At 40.3% G+C, this 17,091-nt stretch overlaps 1 protein-coding gene across 3 annotated transcripts in view; it reads left to right on the top strand.

The window, feature by feature from the left end:
• LOC119041957 (nuclear body protein SP140-like protein) overlaps positions 1-17,091 on the top strand; it is a 31,273-nt gene that overhangs the window by 1,831 nt on the left and 12,351 nt on the right. For 2 of the 3 annotated variants that reach the window (XM_053663319.1, XM_053663285.1), the window contains exons 2-7: positions 4,630-4,780; positions 5,855-6,023; positions 6,852-6,935; positions 8,781-8,825; positions 14,192-14,245; positions 15,300-15,404. In XM_053663319.1, coding sequence (XP_053519294.1) covers positions 4,630-4,780; positions 5,855-6,023; positions 6,852-6,935; positions 8,781-8,825; positions 14,192-14,245; positions 15,300-15,404 — 608 coding nt within the window. The remainder of the gene's footprint in view (positions 1-4,629; positions 4,781-5,854; positions 6,024-6,851; positions 6,936-8,780; positions 8,826-14,191; positions 14,246-15,299; positions 15,405-17,091) is intronic. The other variant, XM_053663350.1, reaches the window with a different exon arrangement.

Genomic DNA, 17,091 nt, shown 5'->3' with positions numbered 1-17,091 from the left:
ATCGTTTTTCTTGTCAGTTTTTCTGAGGTGCCATATTTGGTTATCCATCCTGTTGCCCTCTGCTCTGCTGCCCTTTTCATTACCCAGGGGCCACATGTGCCGGGTCTGCTCTGCGCTCTCTCTCCCCTGCCATTGGCCTATAAGAGCCTCTCTTAGTGCCACAATGACTGTCATAGTGACAGCAGCTTCATATGAACTTTGACATCTGGCAGAGTGCATCTTCCCATTCTCTTTCCCTTTACAAAGTACCCTGTCCTTTTGCATGTCCAAACCAGCTTGTCAAAATCTTGTTGGGATTTATATTAGGATTATAATGAATTAGTGAATCAAGTGGACGAGAATTGGCATTGTTATGATATGGAGTTTTCTATCTTATTAGTATGGTATATGCATAGTTTGAAAAAATATCCTATAGAGACTTCCAGCCAAGATGGAAGTGTAGGTAGATAACACTGTGTCTCCTCCCACAACCAAAAGAAGCACAAAAAAAAATTTAAAAAGAAAAACATGCAGAACTGCCAGTAAATTGAACTGTACAGAATTTAGACGACCAAGGAGTTAAAGAGGATGCATTCAACCACACTGGTAGGAGGGGAGGAGATGGGCAGCTGGGGCAGAGAGTACTTGTGGCAAGTCAGTGGCTAGAGGACCATGAAGAATAAGGTGGCATCTTGTGGACCAGGTGAGGTGGTGGCTGGCAGAGCAGGTGGTCCCACATTTCTGTGCAAATAAACTGGGAGGAACAATGAAGGAGTGAGACAGATCAGGCAACTCAGGGTTCCATTGTGGAGAAATGAAGCATCAAAACCACTGAAAGAAAAAAGCTGTGGGGTTTGTGGCAGCATGGGAAGCTCCCACATCACAGGAAAGTTTGTTGGAGAGATCCACAGGGTCTTAGAACATACACAAATTTACCCACCTGGGAATCAGCACCAGAAGGGTCTAATTTGCTTGTGGGTAGTGGAACAAATGACTAAAAGCCATTTAAGAGCCCAGCAAGTCACATTGTTCTTTTTCAGACCCCACCCCCATATTGCACTAAAATGCAGAAATGTGGGTTGCCCTGCCCTGGTGAATAACTAAGGCTCCACCCCTTACTAAGTAACAGGCATGCAAATGTAAAGAAATGTCCCAAATAAAAGAACAGATCAAAGCTCTAGAAAAAATATAAGTACATGATGAAGTGATAGCCAATATGTCATATGCACAGTCAAAACACTGGTAATCAAGGTGCTCACAGAAATGGTTGAATATTGTCACAAAATAGAGAAAGGAGTGAAGGCTATGAAAATTGAATTAAAGGAAAATGCCCAGGGAACTAACAGTGATGGGGTGGAAACTGGGACTCAAAGCAGCAGTTTGAACCAGAAGGAAGAAATAAACATTTGACCAGAACAGAATGAAGAAACAAGAATTCAAAAAATGAGGAGAGGCTTAGAAACCTATGGGACAACTTTAAACATTCCAACATCTGAATCATAGGGGTGCCAGAAGAAAAACAGGAAGAGCAAGAAATAAAAAACTTATTTGAACAAATAATGAAGTAGAATTTCCACAGTCTATTACCAAAGGAAATAGACTCCCAGGAAATCCAGGAAGCTCAAAGAGTCCCAAAGAAATCTGAGCCAAGTAAGCACAAACCAAGGCACATCATAATTACATTACCCCAGATTAAAGAGAAGGAGATGGAGAGAATCTTAAAAGCAGCAAGAGAAAAGGAAAGAGTTACTTGCAAAGGTGTGCCCATAAGACTATCAGCTGATTTCTCAAAAGAAACCTTACAGGCAAGAAGGGGCTAGAAAGAAGTATTCAAAGTAATGAAAAGCAAGAACCTACATCCAAGATTACTCTTTCTATCAAAGTTACTGTTTAGAGTGGAAGAGTAGATAAAGTGCTTCCCAGATAAGGTCAAGTTCAAGGAGTTCATAATCACCAAGCCCTATATGAAATGTAGAAGGGAATTATCTGAGGAAAAGAAGAAGATCAAAAACTATGAGCAGTAAAATGACAGCGTATTCACAGCTATCAACAATGGAACCTAAAAAAACAAAAACAAACTAAGGAAACAAGTAGAACAAGAACAGAATTACAGAAATGGAGATAACATGGAGGGTTATGACCAGGGAGAAAGAATGTGAGAAAAGGTACAGGGAATAAGAAGCATAAATGGTAGGCACAAAATAGGCAAGGGGGGATTAAGAATAGTATAAAAAATGGAAAAGACAAAGAACTTATATGTATGACCCATGGGCATGAAGGAAATAGGGTGGGTAATGCAGGTGGAAAGGGGGTGCACTGTGGAGGGGAATTAAGAGGGAAGAAAATGGTCCAACTGTAATAGTGTCTCTAGACGTTTCATACTCATTCTGTACATTTATTCATAGATACTTTTTGCCCTTAAATTTGCATAATTTAAAATCAACTTTCTAGCTGCCTGCTTCTAAGATAGAAAAATAAATTAATCTGCCCTGGCTGGTGTAGCTCAGTGGATTGAGTGCGGGCCTGTGAACCAGAGTATCAAGGTTCGATTCCCAGTCAGGGCACATGCCTTGGTTGCAGGCCAGTTCCCAGTGGGGGATACACGAGAGGCAACCATACATTGATATTTCTCTCCATTTCTCCTTCCCTTCCCCTCTAAAGACAAATAAATAAAATCTTAAAAAAATAAAAATCTTTGCCACTTTCTAATTTTACTAACTTATACGGCAATATATAAAAATTTACATAATGTACACATAGTGACAATTTTGTTTCTTTATAATCTTTACACTTATTTAATTTTCTTTGCTTATTGTGTTGGCCAGGACTTCCAGGATTATGGTGAGCACAAGTAATGCTAATAATCATCTGCATCTTGAGCCCAGGTCCAAAGAGAAAGCTTTTCTCATTGGGCCGTTATGCTTGATATTAGCTGTATGTTTTCTTTCTTAATATAGAAACTCACACATATTTTTAAAAAGTGTATCTAATATTCTCAGTGTCCGAGGTGTTTCTGGCCCTGTTTTCTACATTTTCTGCTGTTCTCACTCCCAAAGATTATTTAAATAAACTTTTAGGGGGCCCTGGCTGGTCTGGCTCAGTGGACTGAGTGCCAGCCTGCAAACCAAATAAACTTTTAGGGGAAATAATGTTACATTTATAGAGCAGTTGCAAAGATACTCTAGAAATTTCTGTGCACTTCACACCTAGTTTCACATCCTGTGATGTTATGCTCTTACACTGCTGTGGTACATTGATCAAAACAAAAAAACCTACATTGCTACATCCGTGTTACTGAAACTGCAGACTTTTAAAATTTTAACGGTTCTTCCGATAAAGTCCTTGCTGAGTTCCAGGATTGACTCCAGGATACCATGTTGCCTTCAGTCATCCTGTCACCAGTTCTATGGTCTGTGACTGTTCCTCAGTTTCTCCTTGTTTTTCATGACCCTGAGAGTTTGAAAAGTACTAGTCAGGCATTTTGTAAAACGTGGCTCAATTTTTGCTGGTCTTGATTCTTTTTAGACTGGCATTTTGTGTTTCATGAAAGAATTCCCTGAGGAGCAGTGGTCTTCTCATCACTTCTGTCAGGGGAGATGTCAGCCTGACCTATCACCAGGGATGTTGGACCAGAACACCCTGAACACCTTGGTCCCTTGGTTAAGGTGGTGATTGCCAGTCTTCTTTTGTAAACTCGTTATGTTTTCCTCTCAACACTTGTTCCCAGAGATTATTTTGCTGGTTGATTTTGGCTGTATCCTTAATTGTATTTGAAAAACTTACTTATGGGTAAAACTTAGGAGCCAAAGAACTTATAGGCATGACCCACTGAAATGAACAATGGTGGGGGAATTGCCTGAGGGATTGGGGGGTGCTAGATAGAAGGGGGAAATAGGGGGAAATTAGGACAATTTTAATAGCATAACCAATAAACTATTGTTTGAAAACAAAGAAAGGAATGCAAACAAAATAACTTTACGATAACTTTGTTTATGATAGACTGGAACTTCTCAATACAATGTATGTCTTTCTTCTCTCACTCTCTCTCTTTAATTGTTGTTCAAGTACAGTTATTTCCATTTTTCCTCCTCCACTCACCCCACCCCACCCATCCCTGTCTCCCACCTTCAATCCTACCTGCTTTGGCTTTGTCCATGTGTCTTTTATACATGTTCCTTGACGATCCTTCCCCTGTTTTCCCTCATTATCCCTCTTTCTCCCCTTCTATTTACTGTCAGTTTGTTCTTGATTTCAATGTTTCTGGTCATAATTTGCTTTCTTGTTCATTTTGTTGATTTGGTTACACTTATAGGTGAGATCATATGGTATTTTTCTTTCACCCCCTCGCTTATGTCACTGAACATAATGCTCTCCAGATCCATCCATGCTGTTGTGAAGGATAGGAGCTCCTTCTTTCTTTCTGCTGTGTAGTATCCCATCATGTAAATGTACCATGTCTTTTTAATCCACCATGCTTCACTTTACTATAGTTTTGTCTATTGCCTCAATTCTATTTGTCCTAATTTGTACTCATGACCACTTATTTCATATAGATTGGTTCTTCCCAGCCTCTCTTTCATATATGAAATGTTATAGCATATCAAAATCTTGCTGACCATTTTATCATGAAATGGTATCATTTCTCTCTAGGATGTCTGCAGAAGCCCAGAATAGTGTTAAGAACAATGCAGCCATGCTCTTCAAAAAGTATAAGGTGGAAATTTCAAATGCAATAAAGACATCATTTCCTTTTCTTGAAATTCTTCACGACCGTGGATACATCACCAGTGAAAAATATAAAGTAAGTGAGGTTTACTTTGTCAGTATCTTCTACACAGTGCTAAACTAAGTTTTGCTTTTATATTTTGGAGTCAGACATCATGAGACAACTGATGAGTCTTCTGTAAATGGGGTCCTTCACACGTACTGCTGTAAGTATTCCTACAAGGTCAGAAGGGAGAAGAGAAACAGGCATTAATGGAAACAGTGCTGCTTCTGACTGAAGGAAAAGTGCCCCATGGTGCCCAGAGTTTTGTGAATAGCCCTGGAGAAAGGCTGGACCTACAGATGAATAATGCCTTGTAGGATTTACATATACCATATAGCACAAATTAGAAAAACAGTCATTTTAATGAATGGATGAATAAATTTAGTGATTTCATTTAATAAAATAATAATTGTCACAACATTTAATTTCAATGACTACCAATTTAAATATTTAGATCTGAGAACATTAAAGTCCCCAGAGAATAAATGTCTTGTTAGGACAAATTTGAAAGTAAATGCTTGTTATTGTTTCTCCAGAATTTTCAGTTCCTTTTCCCATTTTTTTCTTCTCTGTTAGTATTTCTGGAGTCTTGGAATTTGGGTTAATTTTACTAAAAGATGTAGGTGGAGATACAAAGATCCAAGTCCTTTCTCTCCCTGTGAAAAGGCTTATGCTATGACAAAGTTCACAGCAAGGGGAAAAGCACCACCTGGCTTCCTTGAGCCCTACCAGGCCAAGTCATTCTGCAGTAGGGATGAGGGTTTTCCAGTCAGTGGAACAGCCACTCTTCACCTGCTCTGTCGATTCCTAAATCATTTGGCCAGGCTCTGCAAGTGTTACATATCACTTAACCTGAACCTAATTTTGTTCTTCAAAATTGTTCCTTCTTTCATCTACTGTAAATGAGGGTGAGGAGATCAAATTCAGAAATGGGTATATTCAAGGAGGAGAGATTTAGTTGTTCTACTTAGTATCGATACAAATATAAACAAATTCTAAAATTTTACATCAGGATATACTATCCAGAGAAACTGCAATGCATTAAAAATTAAATTGCTTTCTAGGGATCTTCTGTATTTATATTTTCCCCTTTCACTATTTTTTAAGGAGTATCGAGAAAATTTTGAGAAAGAGATTTCCATACAAGAAGTCATATACAATATTCTCAGTGACCTGGAGAAGATATTTGACTTGCCCCTTCTGGATACTTTGTTCAGCAAGTTCATTGTGAAGAAATATCCTGGTTTAAATTACATTTACAAAATCTTCCAAAAAGGTAATTAGGTTTATTACTGACTTTTTAATGTTCAGGGCCAATATTTTCCCACAAGTATATATTGAGTTCCTACCATGTGCCAAACACCATGCTGGGCAGTGGGGCTACAGCAGTTCAGAAAACAGACATGTCATGAGTCTCCCATAGCTTATGATGTAATGGCTACAGTATAACACCCACCAGGAGGTCTGCTTAACTAGGCATTTAGACTCACAGGACATGTGGAGACACGATGGCATCAGATTTATTTAGAATAACAAATGACAATAAGTATAACATCCCTAAAGTGTGGCTTCAGTTGCTGCTCTTCTGTGGGACCCCTAATAGAGGTCCACCAAGTCAAGTACTACCTGCTTCAAGTGACAGCTTAGCTATGAGTGTGGGATCCACCATGTTCTAGCCACACCATGCCCATGGGAGAAAAGATCTTGTGAAACAACTCTATGATCATAACTTTCAGAGACCCCTTAAGGAAAAAGCCAACTTACAAGAGTCACCACATTGGAGAAAGACCAAATATGGCTTAGAGTTCATATCTAGTCCCTAGTCCCTCCCAGGTCACATGGAATTTACCTACATACTGTCACTGCTCATTTTTCACCCTAAACCCAGTGTTGCCTAGTAACACAGAGGGAAGCCACCTTCATCAGGCTTCCAGAGTAATGAGCAAGAAAATTAACCCAAAGACAAATTTCCTTTTAAAGAAGGAGAAAAGGTTTTATTAGCACATTCTCCACAACACATGTGGAAATTGTTAAACGTGTAATTTGAGGTGATGTCACTATTCTGGATGGAGATCTCTAATTGTCTTCTGTTGCCTTCTCTCAGAGATACCAAACATAAAAAATTTCCTGGAAAGTGATGTAGAAGAAAATGAGGGGAGATCCGATATCCAACTAAGCCTCGGACAAGGTGATTGCAACCAGATAAAAACGGATTCTCATCTGCTAAGAGGAAAGGAGAAAGAGAGGTTGTAGGGAACAGTTTTGCATGGCATGGAAATGTAGCTCAGCACCCACGTGGCAAACCAGTGGGGAGCAAGTTGGCACACAGGAACATGCCTGTGGAGAGGTTTTCCTGTGGGGAATCAGCCTGCATTGTACCTAGGCTGCTTTGAGGCTTGCTTTTGCAAAAACTCCCTCATCCTGAATTGAGGCAGAAAGGCTTACTGCAACTTCCGAAAATCTAAGCTAAACCTCCCAAGTATGGAGTGTTACTAGTCCAACCACCTTCCTTTTCACATTTGCAAATACCCTTCTTCTTTGATGCATTAGAAACATCTTCTCCTTTGTTGTCTGTAAAAGGTAACCACCTAATGCGAACCTGTGCATAGTAAACAAGGACTACCCTCCATGTAATGTATTCAGGAAAACAATAAAAGCCTGTCCAGGAGGGGTCAAGACCCTCTCTCTCACTTAGAGAACAGCCGTGCTGTCCCTTTTTTCCCACAGGATTTCTGTAGTCTGTCTTTATTCACAAGCAGCCTCAACATACATGGATCCTGCAGGCCAGGATCCATGTCAAGAGGTGGGCACTGAGGCCAGAGTAAAGTTTGGGAGTTGGGAGAGAAGTGCTAAGGAGCCTGAAGAAGGCAGTGGGGGGTATATATATGAGCATTAGCCCAGAGGTCAATCCTGGATAAGTAGCTATGATAAGAGACCATGAGCTCCATAACCAAGACAAAGGAACAGGAACCCAGTGAGTCAGAAAACCATATTTAATGAGAATGCTGACCTGGAAGTAATTGTGATTTAGAAAGACCTTGTAGGAGAAGATCAATATGAAGCTGTAAAGGGCTAAGACTGTGGGCACAGAGTCAACATCAAATAGGAGATTTTTGGTGATGACAGAAGGCAGGACTTATTTAAATATAGGGGATGCAGTTCAAGAGCAGGAATATTCAGGGAGATAGGCAACATGGGGAGAGGAGAGGAGAAGTGGTAAGATTTGGAGGAGGGATGGTTGTACTTTGAGAGAGAGAAGGAAGGGAAATGAAATACGAGATGGGTTAATGACACAATAAAAACAACCGTATTACTAAGAGCTCACTTACTGAATATTTCCTCAGGCAGTTGTGTGCTTAGTGCTTGCATCTGCCCTGGGGTGGAAATATCACTATTTGCCCATTCACAGAAAGGGAGACTGAAATTTAGATCGTCCATATATGTAGTTGGCTTGGGATCAGACATGCAAAATGAACCCAGATATTCTGAACCTAGGGCCTGTGTTCCTAACCCTGTGCACACCAGATAGTCTCATGGAAAAAACAGAATCCTGAGACAAAAATAGGGAAATATATGGAGACAGAAGCATACAGAAAGAAACCTACCAGGAACTGGTGTAAGTGCAGGAGAATCAGATACTGAATTTCATGCAAAGGCCAACAAGGCAGAGAAACAGACATGCAGAGGGAAGGGGGTGTGGTGTGAATGGACATGGGAATGAGACGAGTTTTGTAGGAAGTAAGGTAAGGCCACCAGTCAAAGGCTGCTCTAAAAAAAAAGTTCAGTGTGGCTTTGAGTGAAATGAAAGGCCATCTGCACTTACTGAGTGGCCTGTGAGCAATCTCAGTAAGATGGCCTGGCTGAGGCCAGCAGTGTAGCAGATGTCATAGGGGAACCCCCAGGTTCAGGTGGGATCTATATTGATATTTGGAGGAGGGGGTCATCAAACCTTGTAAAGATTTACATGGGACTAAGGAGAGCAGCACAGCCTGTAACTCAATTTCTGAAATAAATTTCTATTTTCTTTCCCCAGGACCTGGTGAAAACTCATATCTAAGTCTGCCCTGGAATCACAATGGTGTGTTTCTAGTAACTGTTTTATGATCATTTGCTCTTGCCTTATTCTGGAATGTGCTGTTGGGAGCAGGGGTGGAGGGCTGATTCTTTTCAGTGCTGATTGTGCAGAATAGTCATTCTTTGCTTCTGCAGTTTCCCCAAAGATTTAGATAAAAGAGTCTTCACTATCCTGGTTGCTGGAAAGCTCGGACCTATCACATTCCTTAAATGTATGTGGTGCCACCTCCTGCCATCCTGAGCCTGACTTACTGAACATGCGCTTGGTTTCACAGTCATCTGCCTCTGTCTCAGTGTCTTAACACTGGCTGTAGCCCTGCTTCAACATCATATCCGGTGGTGGCCAGCACTGCAGTGAGAGGAATGGGATAGGGGTGATGATTTTCCTCCTCCTGGACCAGGGACTCTCACCTGTTGGGTTCCTCACACAGGACCATTAAGACCATGTCCCTCCTATGCAGACCCTCTCCCATCATCTCTGGGGCCACAGGTCTGGCACTGCTCTAAAACACCCTGGAAGGCATATTATGTAGCCTCCACAGGGATGTGTTATTGAAGAAAGCATGTTCTAAATTAGTAATACATATTTACTTAAAAATCTTTTCAGAATGATTTTTGAGAGCCCCATGAAACTTTTTGCAAATCGCATTTACTCAAAAAGTTAATATTTAAGAATATAAAACATCCAACATGCATCAATCATATTCTTAGTACTTCATCTACCAGTGAGCTGGTGGGCACAGAGGGGTGAGAGGAAGGAACAGTGATGGGTAATGGGCAGAAAAAGGTTTCACCGTGTGTGTGTGTGTGTGTGTGTGTGTGTGTGTGTGTGTGTGTGTGTGTAGGGGGCTGTGGTGGGGAGGAAGCAATGACATTATAACCCAAATATTGCAAACAAACCACCAATAAACGTGTCCAAGAGTCTGACTCATCCAGGATGATTGACTGTGGCAAGCACAGGAGTGGAAGATGCTGTGTTTCGTGCTCCTCTTTCCACGAGGCGGCTCCAAGGAATTATGGATAGCGCATAAGAATTCACCAGGGCCCAAGATCTATATTAAAGTTGTGGGAGTTAATTTTGTAAATTCTACTTTACATAAATTACTTTGCTTAGAAAAATAGCACTAAGTGAAAAAAGTCAAGCTGCATGAAAAGCATGTTTATGCATTCATATACTATTGGGGTTGGTGGGAACAGAGTGGGATGGGTTGACAATATTGATATCAAGCAGAGAAGCTTCAATGTGGAGATAAGGGTGTGCAGGTCCTAGGTGGTTTACTCAGAGATTCATTCCTTATCTTTTTCTTCTCTGCTCTTCCCTATAACTCTGGCCACAGACCCTTGCTAACTTGCTTGCCAGCGCCCATGCACTGCATCCTGCTGAGTTCCTAACCTAGTAGATACCAGCTAGAGGCTAGAGAGTGGAAGCAAGGGAGCACCAGGAAATCATGCTGTCACTTTCTTGCGCCTCAACCCTGGCAGTAGCTACATGTCCCCCATGACACCACTTCCCACCAAGCAGACCAACCACAATCCAGCCTGTCCCTACCCAGTGGCCTTAAGATATGACCTTGGCACAGACCTCACCCTTATTCCTTCACATACCTTCCTCTTGACCATTTTGAGAGCAGCCACATTCTTCCATTTGGGCTTCTCAGCTCTCCCATCAGCTGTATAACTAATCATCTGGACTAAATTCCCTCTGCTTTAAGGTTTAGACAGCTTCTTATGGTATCTTCCTGCTGGACCCTGATTGATGCAGGAAGCAAATTAAATATCTAGGAATCAAATGAGGTTTAGGTACAGCCACATCTGATAATAGACTCTCAGAGCAAGTCTCTGAAACAGAAGAGATAAATGCTATAGTTGATACAACCACTGACAATAATGATGCACTAGAAAGTCAACAAGCAAATGAACAATGTGCCCAACAGTCTGACCCAGCAGGAAAGACTGAGTGTCTGGGTTGGATGAGTGTGGAGGGGAATGGGCAAGTGGAGAGACTCAGTGTGGTGGACACAGTCACAAGAGTATAACTCCAGTAATGATGAGTATATTTAAGATCGAGAAAATATAAAGACAAAAATGATATAGAAGGGGCATTCACAGGTCACAAAAACAATTAAGAAATGAAATAGGAGCAAGTAGGAAACATTATAGAGAATAGATAAGCTGAAGGTTCACATAGGGTACAGCAAGGTCAGGTCTAGGGTGAGGCAGGAACCCAAAGGCCTGTGAAGAGGATCTCACTGTCAGCACCTCCTGTGCTGTAGACAACTACTTTGCTTCACCCTGGACACTGCTGGGCCCTGGTGCACAGTGATATAATAAGTGTAGAGAAATAAGTATGAATAGAAAAAGACACACAGAAATAAATATCAATAAGTAGAAAAATGGGGAAACACCAAGAGAACTTTGTCAAGAATATGTCAAGGACAATGAGTGAAAAAATGGTAGAGAGTGGACCAGGTAGAAAGAGAGAGGACCAAGTATTGTCTGATTGGAGGAGACAGTCACCACATAGAAGGCACAAAGGGCTATTCTTAATGCCATTGAAAGGTAATTGTCCACAGTGATGAAAATGGACCAGAAGCCCTCTCAGATTAAAATAGGCTTATCCTCTGAAAAGTAGAGACAAAAGTAAAAATAAAAAACCCAGAGTTAAAAGAAGAACACAGCTGAGCAACAGGGAAGACAAGGGTTAGGGAGCTTTCCCTGCAGTGGGATTCCTGGGAGAAGGGCTTAATTGTAGTAAAGATCCTCACTCCCTTTGGGGAAACAAATGAAATTCTTCATTAATTATAATTTGGTCCAGAACAGAGCTACCCCACCATGGAAATCGAATCAATTCTTGCTGTGTAAATCCCATGGTTATAATGAAGGAAAAGTCATTTTTTAATTCAGGAGGCAAATGGGAAACCCAAGCATGGACTGACTGTAACCAGGCATTTGACATAATAGGCAAGGCTAACTGAAAAAATGTGTGATGTTCATGTCAGTACCAGACAGGTATCTGGGACATGTCATAGGGCCCGCGGAGCCAGTCCTGCTGGCCTGGTTTACAGGTAGGAAGGGGAGGACACCAGAGCCTTATGCAGCAATTTTAGCAGAAAATTATCCCCAGTAATTGGAAAAATATCTAAAACAGAAGAGGTAATGTTATGTGTTGATATCAGAGAGTATATTTCTGATTTTAGAGAGAGGAAGGTATTGGGATAAGAGTTAAAAAAAGGGAAATAATTCAGAGAGTCAAGATAGTCATGAAAAAGAATAGAAAAAAACTAAACATGAAGACAAGGAGAGATATAAAGAGATACTTTCTCCTTCACCTGAAACAGGCACAATTAGCAAAATTGGGCCGAACCAAAAGGAAAGTGAAGAAAGAGACTTTGCTTGGGGTCATGGTGCACAATGCAGTGTTCAGATGATGTTTTATTGATGTGTAGACTTGAAACAGGTACAGATTTGTGAAACAACATCACCCTAATAAATTCAATAAAAATAACAAATAATATTAAAAATATATAATTTGATTCCATATTTAAAATTAGGCTTTGTGTATATTTCTTTTTAATAGATATTTAGTTTTGTTCAAATAATAAAAAATGAAAGGTAGAATGAAGTCGGAAGTAATAGAAAGTGAGTAAAGGAAAGAAGTAGAATGGGGGTGGGGATGAGAGGTAGAGTGAGAATAAAGGTGGGAGACACGGTGACTGTGGGGTAAGAAAAGCTGCAGGATGGGCACAGCTGCCCTCTGTGTTCAAATCTCGTACCTTCTGTGTAGGACCTGGAGCAACCTGTAGGCCACACACATTTAGGCCCAGACCATAGTAATCTCAGTCAGCTTTTAGGTCCTCCTAGTGCTGTCTTTAAGGGTGTTTCCTATCTGTGGGCTCCTTGATGCCACCCTGAAATTCTAGGGAGTTTGCTCCTCTGTGTGGTGGTCATCAGTGAGGCCGCCACAGAATTTGAGGATGGAGACAAGCCCCCCCCCCCCCGCCAGGCCTCCACCTCAGCACTGAAAATAAAACCTGCTAAGGAAGTTGGAGATCAAGATGTAGGCTGTAGGAACCTGAACTGAGAGCTACAGAGTTAAGAGCTGTTGACATATTGAAATGACAATACAAGGGGTAAGAGGTAGAAGAGAGACAAGTGTAGGAAGGTAAGACTCAAATAGAGCAGGGAAGCCCCTTGTCAGTGACTGGTCTCTGACATTACAGAGAATGGATATACTGAAGGTTCATATAGGGACAGTAAATGGAGCATCACTAACCTAAAAGGCAGGTGATTTAGCGTGCAGACCAGGTGGACTATGTGCAGGCCATGATATACATGGATTTTCAAGCAAGATGTTTCCAAGTTTTATTAGGGAATTTCATGCTTAATTGGTGCTTTGGTCATACACTGAGACACCTGAAATGTCCCATTCTCTTGTGCAGGGATAACCTTGAAAGGAAGAGAGATCCAAGAACCCACTAGTTCAGGATTCTGAATTGCACCAGATGGGAAGACTAAGATTCTATTTCCGGGCAATAGAAATCCAGAGTCTAAATCCAGAGCTCTGTATTCCTGATGAATCTTACTCTGACATTCTCCATATACATTGATTGATTACTTGTGGGACACCATTTCGAGCATGGAACTTCCTTGACTCTATTGGAAAATAGGGCTAAGCAAGAGGCATTATAAACTGTGATTTAATTAGATGAGCCCAATCAATTGATATATTAAAAATGTAGTAATAATACACTACACTAGTAAATGGCAGTCTTACTATACACCGTCATTCATATCTATTAATGCTAAAGACCCATTAATGCTGATAATATACTTAGTCTCTACAAACATGCTTTGTGTTTCACAGAGAATAGGAGCACAGTATTTCTGTATTTGTGTACAATATTACCATTAGTACCAAACTTAAAATATTTTCAAAGAATAATTGGTGCTGATATTGAATTATTAATGAAAAAATTGGCTCAGACCAACATCTTAAATCCAAATGATATTTCAACTATTGGTTTTCATTTTGATTTTCACAGGGCTTTTGTAAATAAAGGCTCATTTTGTTTTCACAAAAACCTTAACAGGGAAATAGGGTGCCTAGGTTATCCCAGCATTATAGATGAGGACCCTGGAGAGAGTAATGATTGAAGGTCATTTACAAACTCACATGGAGAGCAAACAGGAGAGCAGGGCAGGATCCCAGCAGTTTGACCCTGAGCACCAGAACTGGGTTCAGTTGTAGCAAAGAGGAAAATGCTCATTTCTGCATTGAGATGATCACAAACCCTATCTGTTGTGTGAGTTGTCATAGAGTTTGTAAGACTGATGCAAACAAATAACTGTTTTCTCCCTTTTACTTGGTAGAGTCTATGAACTTTAAAAAGCCACCTACATCTGGAAACATACATTGCAAAAGAGGTAAGAGCAAATGAGAAATGTTCATGGTTTATTTCACTTAGCCAGGCTGTGAAAGACAAATACCATATGATCTCACGTATAAGTGGAACCTAATCAACATAACAAACAAGCAAGCAAAATAAAACCGGAGACTGAAATGAAGAACAAACTGACAATAACCAGAGGAGAGGTGAGAGGGATAGTAGAGGGGGGAAGGAGGTGAGGTTTTCAAGAACATATATAAAGGATACATGGATACATGAGGGGTAGGATGTAGTCTTGAAGGGAAAATGGAAATAATTGTACTTGAACAACAATAAAAAAAACAAATGTTTTTTTACAAAAAAAAAGAAATGTTTAAGATTACAAAATGAACAGTTTTTCTACAAAAGATCACTTCTACTTTTTTTGCTCTATCCTTTATAGTAAAATTCAAATTTGCAATAATTTAAGATAGTTTGTATTCTACTTTTGTGTTAATTAGGCTAATGGCTCTGACAAATGAACCCAAAGAAGTCAATGACTGGAACACAATACAGTTTAAAGGGGAGAGGAGGGCTCTATTTCATGAAGTCATTCTGGGAAGCAGCCAAGTGACACAGCTGCCTTCTCAATGCCAGATTTATAAGACCACCTTGGGAAAGAAGTACAGCTAATATTTACTACAATAACAGATCCAATCACAAATCCATAAAGCTACATGTCAAGGAAGAAAGAGAATGCAGAGCAGCCTACTGAGAGTGAAACATCTCTGCCAGGGCAGCAGCTGTATGTGTCACCATTACTTAAGAGCAAGGGGTCTGACTACATGGGGAGCTAAGACAGTTATACTAATGCCTGGTGTCTCTGCTAAAGCGTTCTGATTTGGCGGGGGTGGGGGGGTTTGAGAGGTGTAATGAAGGTAGATATTCTGTGGTTATGTATCAAAAATACGACTGAAAGACTCTGAAACTGGAAATTTATGGAATAAAGTTTTCTAAGTACTCTTATGACTTTATAGAAATGACCTCGACATGGGAGAAAGTTGTACATGTCCAATTGTGAAATGAAACAGAATGAAAAACTTCTCTTTCAGGGTCAAAAAAGCACCAAGAAGAATATGTAGATTTTCACTCTGAAATACTTCCCATGACCTGTGGAGAGATGAAAGGCATGCTATATAAGAATAAGTTGGAAGAAGGTGTGTTTAATGGTGTACTTTAATTTGTAATACTTTTATAAAGGAATCACAAGAATTAATGGAATTACCCATGTGAATTTCCAGTCAAATTGAAGGCCTCACTGTGGCTTGAAAGAAGGAAGGGATCCCTCAGATGATAGTTTTACACCATAAGCAGTGGCGCATATTAAGTGCTCACCCCCACGTGTATGTGTCCATGAGGATGCCCAAAGAATCAAAGAAAAATGCAGGATCATCAGTCTATGGGTAGAAAATACTGCATTTTTCACTTTGAATCAGATATAACAGGGTAGAGGCCCTCAGCCTCCATGTTCACATCCTGTGTCCCATCTGGGTAATCACCACCAGGACAGGGTGTTAGATGCAGTGAGGAGACCACAGAGTTTAGAATCAGAAAACCTGATCCCAGCCTCAGCTCTGCTGAGAGTGACAATGTGAAGACTGGGACCCTCCTGAGCCTGAAACTTCCCATCTAAGAAATGGGTAATCATTACAAACCTGCCTCCTGCTGTGACTTTTGAGAGTTAGTTTATATAATGAATATAAAGTGCTTTGTGATTTTAATATTATAAAGCTTTTCAATAATTGTCTACTATGATGAGCTTCATATCGGGTTTCTCTTAAACTGGATAGTGAAAACCAACTAATACAATTGTATCATAACTAGTTCTTTAAACAGCTTTAGTGAGATATAACTCACATATAGTGCAGTTCCCCACTTAGGGTGTAGAATTCATGGTTGGGTTTTTGTTTGCTTCTATCTTCTGTATGTTGAAAATATTATGCAACCACCATCACAATCTGATTTTAGAACATTTTGTCCCCCAGCAAAACTAAAGCAAAACTCATGCTTCTCTGTAGTTAATGGCAACTTCTACCTCACCCCACTGCCCAAACCTAAGCAACCGATCATCTATTTTCTGGCCTATAAACTGGCTTATCTAAACATTTCTTATCAATTAGCTCATATGACATGTGCCTTTCTGTAACTGGTTCTTTCACACAGCATAATGTTTTCATCGTTCACCCATGTAGTAACATGCATTATATTTCTTCCTTCTTGATGCCAAATAACATAACATTGCATGGTCTGGATGTGCCATATTTTGTTTATTTATCCATTTGTTGGAGATTTCACTCTTTGGCTATATGAAAAGTGCTGTTTTGAACATTCATGTAAAGTGATTGTGAGAGCATATTTTAAAAAAATTTTGGATATATACTTAGTGTTGAACTTATTGGGGAAAAACTAAACTGGTGCACAGTATTGCACCAGGTTATGTTCCCACTGGCAAAGTCTTGGGGCTCCAATTCCTCTACATTCTCACCAATACTTACTATTGTCTGTCTTTCTCATTATGACCATCCCAGTGCTTATAATGTAGTATCTCAGTGTGGATTTGACTTTCCTTTTTCTAATGATTAATGTTACTATGACTGTCTATTATGTATAACTTAAATTTTCCACTGAATACTATTTCCCAGTTATTTAATGCTAGCTACCTATGATTTCAGGGATGGAAAATCACTGCTCAGTAATGCCATTAAACTTAGATGGAAGCTGCTGTAATGGAGGGCACAGATGTTGCCCTGGTGCCATTCTGAGCAGCCCACCTGAGGTCTCAGCCCATGGTGAGGTTCTGCCTCCACACTGTCCGAGGGCCATCAGAGAGTCTGGCCTGTTTTC

Source organism: Artibeus jamaicensis, unplaced genomic scaffold (genome assembly GCF_021234435.1).
Source record: "Artibeus jamaicensis isolate MK-2021 breed Jamaican fruit bat unplaced genomic scaffold, CSHL_Jam_final contig_1015, whole genome shotgun sequence".
NCBI classification, from domain to species: domain Eukaryota; kingdom Metazoa; phylum Chordata; class Mammalia; order Chiroptera; family Phyllostomidae; genus Artibeus; species Artibeus jamaicensis.
Note: the sequence above shows the minus strand (reverse complement) of the source record. Positions and strands in the feature narration are given on the sequence as shown.